Below are 10,820 nucleotides of genomic sequence, written 5' to 3'. Positions count from 1 at the left end.
TCCAGTTATTGCTCTAAATCGCTCATATTTGCAAAAACTATTAAATAAGCTTGATCATGACAGTGAGGGCGGGATTTTCCGGGGACGATGACAAGTCAGCTGCGGAACCGGAAGATGTATGGAAACAGCAAGTTTAGAAGTTGAATATACCAAAGGGATTTTGGTTTAAAATCTTTTTTAATTTCCATTTATATTTTTAAAAGATTTTAAATTAAAAAAAAAATAAATGTATGGGTTTACTATTTTAAATAATATTTTTTTAATATTTAAGTAAAAAGGTTACAAAGTGCTTCCTATAATATTTCTAATTTATAGAATAAATTTCAAGAGCTGAGGGAGAATTCCCTTTTAAATTTATTAACTTTTTGGATAAAAATAAAAAAAAATAAATAAAAGTAAATGACGTAACATGTTGGAACCAAATTACGTACATATTAGGAGACTATTTGCATTATAAACTTCATAGCTTGTAATACTCTAATCATTTAGTTTTTTAATTGTAAGACTCAATATCCGTTTTTGATTACCCTTTGATTTCCATCACCACCTGATGAATGGCTAATTGACTACCTTCTTTGCTCCTCTTTGCAGATCCTCCCCTGGTGACGTTACGCTTGGGCTCAACTTTGACACCGGATGATATCAAGGAAGGCGACGATGTTTACTTCGAGTGTCACGTACAATCGAATCCTCAATGGCGGAAACTGTTGTGGTTGCATAATGTAGGTCGAACTGCGAGTTTGGCCAGGAATGAGGAGTGAGGAGTGAACCAGGCAGATGGATAGATGGAACCGGGGACGGGGACCAATTTGGATCCGGCCCAAACCACTGAATGGCTGGAATCCCTGAAAGGCATCTGCTTGGCTGGCTCCTTGCTGTTGGAGTCCTGGTTATCCTGGTTAAGTGTCAATAACATGGCAGGTTGCGTATGCGTTGAGGTGGCTGTTCCTCCGTTAGTCGGCGTTGTCCTGTGTCCTGTGTCCCATGTCCCGATGCATGGTTCTGAATCTGAATCCGAATCTGCATTTGCTCATTTCAATTCTCGTGGTCTCTTTGCTAAGGAGTGGGGTTGGGTGCGATGGGTTGGGCTGCCATTTTGGGTAAAATAGTTTTGGGATTTGCGGCATTGATTTTGCCGTCGCTCAACTGCAATCCGCAGTCGCTTGGCAATCACTCAGGCCAAGTTCCCATCCTCATCCTACACAATCCACATCCACATCCACATCTCGAACCGACAGCCCACTTCCTCTCCTCCACTGGGGAATAACCCATGTTGGCGAATTTTTGCCTTTCGGATGCGCTTAGCGGATTTTGGCAAATTGAAATTCGAACCCGAGTGGTTTTAGAACGGATTATAGTTGGGCAGCTGCATTAGTTCAGTTTCACGTATAGATTTACAGATTGCGAAATTCAAAACAATGGACTCTAAGTTAATTCTGGTAAATGCATCAGCGATTGTGTTCCTTGGTTATTGTTTTAGTGCGGTTTGGCATATCATTTGCCTTTAAAATTCAGTTGAATGGTGTTTAATTACACTAATGGTAAACTCGATAGCCATGCACCCAAAAAAAAGTGCCATGAAATATAGAATATATAATAAACTAATAAAGTAAATTTAATAAATCAATAGGAAATTCCATATGAACTTATTAATTTTTGCCTTTCAATAAATCCAAGTAAAGAACACTACGCTTGATTTCGAGAACAATTGATCTTAAAAAAGTGAGGAAATAAATGAATAGTTCAAGAAAATTCGCTATTTTAAGTTGTTTATGTTTTATTGCATCTCGCAAATATATTTTTAAAATTTCTTGCCGTATTTTAATACTATAAATATCAGATTGTTCAAAAAAAAAATGTCGCCTTATATTATTTTCAAGCCACCCAGCAACGTTTATGAACCTAAAATATTTATGACACTACAGCCAGTGAAAAATGCCTGTTTGTAATTAATTTTCCCTACATTATTACACATGAAAATTTCATAATTTTCGCAGGGAATCCATCTGGAGCATAATACATCCGCCCGGGTCATCCGTTCGAATCAGAGCCTGGTACTGCAGAAGATTACGAAGCACTATGCGGGGAACTATGCGTGCAGTGCCATCAACGACGAGGGCGAGACGGTCAGCAATCAGCTGCCACTGCGGGTGAAATGTGAGTAGTCCTTCTTCCTGCCAGCGAATCCTTTAAACAGAAACTGTGATGCATCAGCGATTTTAAGCATAAATTTGCCAAGCAGCAAGCGGCACTTTGTTTGAATGCGTCATCTATCTGGCAATGCAGCATTCTGCATTCGTTCTGCGAAACTCGGAGGAGAGCTCGTCTGTTTTCTGGTTTCTTATCATAAAGTCAGGGCTGCAGCCGTCGCAGTTGTCATATATACCCCCCCGTACTAAGCCCCCTTTCTCCACCCTCCAAACAGCCACGACTCATTTGATGTATTGCAATTTGCCTTTTTCTTCTCCGGGGCGGGCTGCTTTTATTTATATATTTTTTCCCCTGTTTTCGTACTGTGTGTGTTCCGTCCGTTTTCATTTTACAACTCAGAACGACGGCAGTCTTGGCTCAGTTGCACGTCAAGGCTACAGAAAAAAAAAGCTGAAAAAATATATATATTTTTCATTCCGCTTTTTGCATAAATACAACATTTCAGCTTGGCTTCTTCGTTTGTCTGGAGAGAGCGCTGTTGCGAATTTCATATGCTTGCCACACGCGTTGGCTTTGGCCATATTTCATGGCAGCTGCAACTGCAGGCGGAATTATGCTTCAATTTAACAGCCCGCGAAAAGTTGCTGCCGCTCGCAACTTATGAAGCCGAATTTTCCCCGGCATTTCCCTTGCCCCCTCAAAAAATCCTTCGCCGAATTTAAGCAATTTGACAGAGACGCCTGGCCTGATGAGGAGTACGACGATGATCATGATGATGATTATGATGAGGATGGTTGTAATGAGCCGGGGGTACTGGCACTTGGTACTTGTACTGGCTAAGTCTAGCTGCTTCTGAGCGATACACATGTAGCTCTATGTAGCAATGCTGCTTTTTCCACCAGTTCCCCGAGTTCTGAGTTCTGAGCCATACAAATTGCCGCTCCAGCTCAAGTACTGCGCACACAGACACTCATATTTTGACAGGCGCATTGCTGCGAGCCATAAATTAAATGGAGTGCGCCGCCATCATCCCAGTGCCGGGATTTTCCTTTCCCACTGTCTCTCCGCCGAGGCTTCTTCTGCACTTTCGGCACTGAGAAATATAATTGATAAATCTTAAGCTTAATTCGATCAAAAGAAGGAAGACATTTCCACCAACAAATTGCTGTCAATTTGTTTGCTTCTTATCCCAGCAAAACTAAAAACTTCCAATGGCTAAATTTTTTTATAAATATTTTAGTTTACCAACTAAATAAGAGTAAAAGCCCTATTTATCAGACAAGATTATCAGATACATCTGATTTAATATTCTATTTTAAAATCAAACTTAAAGCAGTTATTTGAATTTTCTGCAACATTTTATGGGCTTAACATAAATTGATTTTAATTTCTTTGAGATAAATATTCGTACAAAACATTATAAAAAATTAGCAAGCTTACTCTTTAATTTTTCTGTTATTTTAAAAATTGTTTACAAAAGAGTTAGGCAACCTTTGGTTTTAGTTCTGATTTTTTGCAGTGCGTCATAAATTTGGGATTAAATTCCGTGCTGATTGAGCCACATGAGCGCAGTTCCCAGTCAGTTGAATGCATAACTTGGATGATGAGTCTAAGCCGAGACATTACAGGCATAAGGTTATAATTAAACATTACATGAATTACATAATATTTGAATCAAATAATTGCGGAGGATATTAGAGGGAGGCATAGATTAAATGGAAACCTTAATGCGGCTTATCTTGGGTTAAATAGCATTTGGCTTTTATGTCGATAGGGAAAGTTCGCAGAAAGCACTACTTGTTGATTCAGTCAAGAGAATTTACCACAAAGGATTCACATTGAATTTGGCTCATAATTTCGGTCAGTTCCTAGTATCCCCACTTCCCTTTTCTACCACTCAAGTACGGCTTAATTAGCAAAGCGACTAAGTAATCACTCCACATACTTTTCGGCCCACACACCCCACTCTTAAATGAATAATACCAAAGTTGGCAACAACAACAAAATTAGCAGGATACCCAAAATTGGGCGTAATTTTCCGGCTAATTAATTACGCCCCTCTGGTTTTTGTGTACATTTTTGAAGATAAACAATTCATCAGAAATTCAAGTTGCCTTCAAAAACGTTGCGAACGGATGTGCGAGAAAGTGGGGAGAAAGGGAGAGTGAAAGTCAGCGCCCGTCGACGACAGCAAATTACGCATACGCCACGTGTGCCGTCAGCTAATAATCCTTTAACATTTATGGAACGCCTATTTACCTGGGAAGTACTAAATCATGTTGCCACATTAATTAATTTCCCGTAAGCGAGAAGAGGGTTCTCCTCGCTCTGCCGGCTTTTCCATTAGGAATTTTCCCACCCGTTTTCCCATCCAACTAACTAACTGGCTGACAGCCTGATGCGAAGGCGTCACTCTTTTCGTTCGGTTCCGGCTGTCTAAATCACTTTTGTGCGTTTTTCACCTGCCACGCCCACCCACACAAGCCAAATACTTCGGCTCATTTCCCCCCAAACGATTTTCAGGACATTTTAATGTCCTACCGCTGATAAGGTATCTCAGTTGTCATTCAACAGGTGCCAGAGAATCCGGAAATGCTCGACATAAAAATAAAAGAGTGTGATTTTGTCAAAGACAAGGCTTCAGGGGATTCAAATTGTGTTCGAATTGGATTTATATAAAATTTATAGGTAAACGAATATTTTACGAGCTTATGCGAATGAAGTTTATCTGCCTTTGCTGGTAAATCAAAGGGATACGTAAACATAATACTAAACAGAGTTTGTAAGAGCTAGTTCTTAATAATAATATGTGGTTCAATATAAAATTTAATTTTAATAGGTATATATATAATTATTTGAATTTTCAGGAAATAAATCCTTGATTTTATAATTTATTTATATTTTGCAATTAATGTTTTGGTAAAATAAAATTGTATTATTCCTAAATTCTGCACAAAATTAATCAATTTTTCTTTTTTCTAATTTTAAATAATTAATACTTAGTAATTACAAAAACGATTTTGATATTATTAAATGGATAAAAAAAATAGGTATCACTATGGACGGCAGTCCATGTAGTGACGAAGCGCACCAGGAGAGTGTGCGAAGGCGACTACTATATATACACGAAAAAATGAAAATCTACTGTGATGGTCCGATCATAATGAATGATACACCTATCGAAAGGTATTGCGAAAACTAACAGGATTGCATACCAAGACTTTAAGAAAATCAATTGGCTTGGGAGAGAGAGCGGTGAAAGTGAAAAAGTGAAAATTTCGAAATTTGGAGCTGTTAGGGCCGGTGGGGATAAATGCCCCCTCGCAATGTTTTAGTTGTATTCCTTTTAAAAATACCCGTCGAATGAGGGGTCATTTGTCAAAATCCGACGCTCCGTTCAAAAGTTATAGCCAAAATAAGATTTTCTTCGTCTTCCCAAAATGAAAATTTAATTCTGTTTGTCAGTTTGTCAGTTTGTCAGTTTGTCAGTTTGTCAGTTTGTCCAAAACATGTTTTTTAAGTTTTGAAAATTTTATATGACGTTCATCACATCGATATAAAAAACTTTTGTTCTACCACTTTTGGAAAAACTCGCTAGTTTAGCGGGAAAACAGCTATAAATAGCTAAAATTAGGAAAGCCGTAACTTCTATACTACTAAAGCTACAGACTTGTGCTGCATCTCGTTTGAAAGGTATTTTTAAATGCTATAAACGCCACTTATATGTAATTTGTGTAAAAGTAATAGTTAAAAAAATATGAACAAAAGACAATTTTTTAAAACTTTTTTTTTAGCTTTTTTTTATTTTTCTCAAAAACGGCTCTAACGATTTTCTTTAAAACTTTAAACTGTATAGCCCTTGAGATTACTTAAATTTTGGTACATAGCACATTACTGTAAAAAGTCACGTTTAAAAGTTATTTTTATACGAAAATAGCCACTTTTGCCAGCTCGAACAATTAACGCTCCCTGAGTATTGAATTTTGTGTGAGGGTATCCGAACTGTACTTTAGGGTCATGGAATCAGTAAATTTGCACTTAAGAGTTCCATATAGGAATCTTTTGTTCTACGACTTTTGGAAAAAGCCGCTACTTTAGCGGGAAAAAGCTAAAAATAGCTAAATTTCGTTAGTTTGTAAGTTCTACACTACTAAAGGTACAGACATGTGCTATACCTCGTTTAAAAGGTATTTTGAAATACTTCAACGCCTTTTTAAATTAATTCGTTAAAATACAATAGTTTAAAAATTATGATTTATGACCAATTTAAATTTACATGTTTATATTAGCACCTATGAGTGCAAAAGTAAACAAACAAAAACTTCTGATATCAAATAAAAACACCTCTAAACGAGGTAAAAAACTAGTGACGAACGCACCATCAACATACAAAAGTTCTGATATCAACATTTGTGACGAAAAATTATTACACTCGTCATTAAATAGACTTTCTAATATTTTCTCATTCGGCACGCTGCAATAGAAAATGCCTGTGAAGGGAAAAAGGGTGGAATAGTTTGCTAGGGCGGGCCGAATGTGAAAATATTAGAAAGTCTATTCAATGACGAGTGTAATAATTTTTCGTCACAAATGTTGATATCAGAACTTTTGTATGTTGATGGTGCGTTCGTCACTAGTTTTTTACCTCGTTTAGAGGTGTTTTTATTTGATTAAATTATAATTTGAACAATGTAGCTTTCGATACTTGGAGTTTTTATTTTAGGAAAAAAACATTTGATCCGGCTCGAAGGACCAAATGTTGGGGCGGGTCCTTGCCAAAGGTAACTCCAAATGTGTGGTCTCCCAAAGAAAAGCTGAATTCCAAAAAAAAGGACGGGGGTTGGTTTCTTCAATCATCATAAATATTGTCACCTATAAGGAATTTTTCCCCACTGACTTATCTAAATCTCCTCATTACAGACACGCCCATTTGCAAGCACTCCGACCGCGTGATATTAATTGGCGCCTCCAAGGACGAGACTGTTGAGGTTGTGTGCGAAATTCAAGCCGATCCGCCGCCGCGGTAAGTTCAAACAAAAAGTAGAAATCGGAAAAGCTTTCTGGAAATCCCCCTCCTCCTTCCTTCCCCTTCCACTCAGCCCTCATAAAGGTTTTTGCTGTGTTGTAGGCGATTGCTTCCGGTTTCCTGTTGAAAGGAAGTTTGTAAAATTGACAAATGATTGTGATTGTGTGTGTGCAGGCGCGTGAGTGTGTCTGTGCGTGAGTGCGTAGCGGAAAATGCTGTTTATTTTGTAGCAAATGTGAGAAAATTTAACAATTTTCTGTTTTTTTTTGTTTGGTATTCATTCCTTGGGATTTTCTCTTTTATCCGGTTTTTCTTTGTTTGTCGTACTTTCTGTTATTTCTTTTCCACGGACTTTAAATTGTTGATTTTAATTCATTTTAAATGTGCAACTGGCTTTGCCATTCGCATGGAGCTGGGATTTGGTCTCGGACAGCGGGAATGTGGCGCACTTTAATGTTTTTTTAATGAGGCCACACCACTGAGGCCCGGCCAGCTGCCACTCTTCCTAGAGTCCGAGATGTCTGAGAGGCATCCCCCTTACATTCTGTCTTGTCTTGTATTTAATTTCAATTTTTTTTCTCTGCTTTTCTGTTGCTGTTGTACTGCGTCTTGTGCTGACGCTTTATGCTAAAATAATTAATCATTAGCCGGCGGAAAATATGCGAGGCCGAGGCCAAGGCAGCTGCGGCGCCGTGTAATTGTTGTGGCTGCTGGCTGGAAAAGCTGTGGAAAATATCGAAGGAAAACTGGGGCTGGCTGGAGCATAGCGTGAACATTAAAAAGCTGCTGCGAGCTTTTGGGCGATGGGTTTGGCCCGGAGGGAAAAGAACTCGCGGGGCGTCAAGTTAATTTATCAGCATTTAAACGCCTGACAAGCGGCGGGGTAAAAAATGTATTACCACAGCATGTTAATGTATTAAAATTTAATCAAAAACTGTTGCAGAAAGTACATAACGAATTCAAATTATGGAGGACAAAAATAGAGAAACAAGTGCAGGAAAACAAAAAAGGTTTATTATTATTTGTTGAATAGTTGGAGAAATATATATAAAATTTATATTCGAAATTATCAGAAATAAATAAAGTTTAAGATTATTATTTTTATTTTCCATTATTAATCCAGGAACTGTATATTTAAATATTTACCTAAAGTTCTTCCTCTTTTTATATCGGCCCCATATTTAACGAATGGTTCAGTTAAAGGATTCGCAAGATTAATTACCAGAAATAAATCAAAGATATTGGCATTGTTGTTGACATCGAGTTCTTCCCGGCTCAAAGTCTCCCACATCGGCCAGCATATTTTCAGTCTTTTATTGATTTCATTTACCTTTTTCCCGCACCACCACGACGATGTTTTAAATGGATTTTCTGTTTTTATTGATTTAAGTTTATTTTTGCACTGCCAAGATGCGAAAGCGTCCGACCGAATATGCCAGAGATAATTAACCTTTTAAAAGGCTTCCAAATGTGTGAGTTTCCATCCGATGAGGACTGGACTCTCCATCCATCCTCCGCTTAACCTTTAATATTTTAACAAGCTATTTTAAAAATGGAAACTTCGCAAACATGTTTCACTCGCCGGCTCCTGTTCCCCATTTTACCTGTTCGTTTTTCGCCGATGTCACTGAAGTCCTGCCTCCTGCACACACACACCATCACACACTTCTGTCAAAATGTCAACGCAACTTACTCACACATGTGCACATAAACATTTTGCAGGACTTTTCGCTGGAAATTCAACAACTCGGGCGAAACTCTGGACGTGGGCAGCGAGCGATTCAGCGTGAACGGCAGCCGCAGCATTTTAAAGTACACACCGGTCACAGATCAGGTAAACACGCCGATTCCTCCACCCCCTCTATATATATATTTTGGTGTATATATATAGTGTGTCCACAGCGGAGACCGAAGTCAGCTCCGGGCAATTAAGCAAGAGCCGCATTTTAAATAATAAATAAATATGTATTCGCAGGATTATGGCACACTGTCGTGCTGGGCCTCCAACGAGGTGGGCACCCAGCAGCATCCCTGCCTCTTCCAAGTGGTCCTGGCCGGTAAGTTTTTAGTAGGAGATGGGGGAAAACACATATCTTGTAAATGGTCCACAATCGGTGGTTATAAGGGGCTCATGGGTCAACATAAAGAGTTCTAACTCTCTAGGACAAACTAAAATGAAAACACTTTTTTTTTAATAATACCATACAACTTTTTAGTCTAATTAGTTTACTTTATTTTGGGTCCAATCTAATTGAAAATAATAATAAAGTAGAATAGAATAGATCCTGAAAATTAATACAACTCTATTTTTGACTTAGTACTAAAGGTTAAAGGTTATTATGGTAAAATGTTAACGAATCGTCAATAGTGATTAATGAAAATAACAATATTTTTGACTAGACAAATTTAGTTCCATTTACCAGTAAAATGTATTTAAATTTTCAACTAAATAGCTCAGCATCAAGACCGTAAAATCAAAAAAAATTTACAGAGTTGTCATCTAATATTAATGTGGTAATATTGTTAATAGTGATTAAGATTTATTATATATATAATATTTGTTTTCAATTTAAAGAATTTTACTATTTAAATATCAACAAAAGAGCATATTTTTAATATTTTTGGATAAGCTCATAGAAAGGATCATATTTCATATATCAAAGGCAGTCTTATGTCAGTTAAAATCCCCGTATGCACAAATGTCGAAAGGCTGCTCCAGGCTTCTCCTATCCCATCGGTTGTGTTGTGCGGCTGTTTGCTGTTGCTTCATTACGTGCAATTTGACCTTAACATGTTAATGCCGCATGCAAACAGTGGCAAACAGAGTACTCGGAAAGCCGAACTGGGGGGCAAACCACCTCCGGAAAATGGACAGACCGGCAGACAGAGAGAAAGACTGAGTCATACCGAAAACCAGAACCATTGTGCATTTTTGGGGGGCAGTTTGGGGATTCGGGATTGCATTCCCCAAAAAAGAACCAACACTCATGCTCCACTCTTTGACTTTTCCCGATGCTGCTGCTTGTTAATTTCCTGCGTAACTGGGGACCCAAACATAAATCTGATTCCTGGATGCGAATGTGTGCGGACTGTGCAAATCCCATTCCCATTGCGATTCCGATTGCAGCCCTGCCGAATGCCGTCAGCAATTGTACCGTCTTCAACCGAACTGAGCTGAGTGTTGACATACAGTGCATACCGGGCTATGACGGCGGCCTGCCGCAAATATTTGTACTGGAAATGTTTTCAACACGCACCGGCATCACCAGGTAAGCATATTAATCAACTATAACTACAGCTGCCAGGGGGACAGAGCTGCCCCTTTTCACTTCCGCTCGGGGGCTTGATTTTAAGCCGCTTATGTCCGGTCCAACTTGACCCGGAGCCCAGATATGGAACATATGTCAAACAAATGGCTCCATATCGTTTTGGGGAAAGCACATTTCGCATTCATGTATGTGCCTGAACTTTAACCCTCTGGCGGGCCATGGAAAACGCTCTAGCTTTAACCAAATGGAACGTGGGAAATTAAACGTTTGTGAAATTAAGCTGAATTCGAAACTAATTTCTAAGCGCATTACTGTATTTAAAAGAATTTTGTTAATTGTATTTATTTTATTAAATTTTTCACTCATAACAGCTT

At 38.4% G+C, this 10,820-nt stretch overlaps 1 protein-coding gene across 2 annotated transcripts in view; it reads left to right on the top strand.

Moving 5' to 3' along the window:
* The window catches only part of side-II (sidestep II), a 75,304-nt gene that overhangs the window by 54,376 nt on the left and 10,108 nt on the right, over window positions 1-10,820 (top strand). For both annotated transcript variants that reach the window (XM_044395106.2, XM_070211703.1), the window contains exons 10-15: window positions 592-722; window positions 1,998-2,157; window positions 7,072-7,174; window positions 8,900-9,011; window positions 9,153-9,234; window positions 10,305-10,446. In XM_044395106.2, coding sequence (XP_044251041.1) covers window positions 592-722; window positions 1,998-2,157; window positions 7,072-7,174; window positions 8,900-9,011; window positions 9,153-9,234; window positions 10,305-10,446 — 730 coding nt within the window. The remainder of the gene's footprint in view (window positions 1-591; window positions 723-1,997; window positions 2,158-7,071; window positions 7,175-8,899; window positions 9,012-9,152; window positions 9,235-10,304; window positions 10,447-10,820) is intronic.

This window comes from Drosophila takahashii, chromosome 2L (assembly GCF_030179915.1).
Source record: "Drosophila takahashii strain IR98-3 E-12201 chromosome 2L, DtakHiC1v2, whole genome shotgun sequence".
Classification (NCBI taxonomy): Eukaryota; Metazoa; Arthropoda; class Insecta; order Diptera; family Drosophilidae; genus Drosophila; species Drosophila takahashii.
This window is presented reverse-complemented; position numbering and strand designations above follow the sequence as displayed.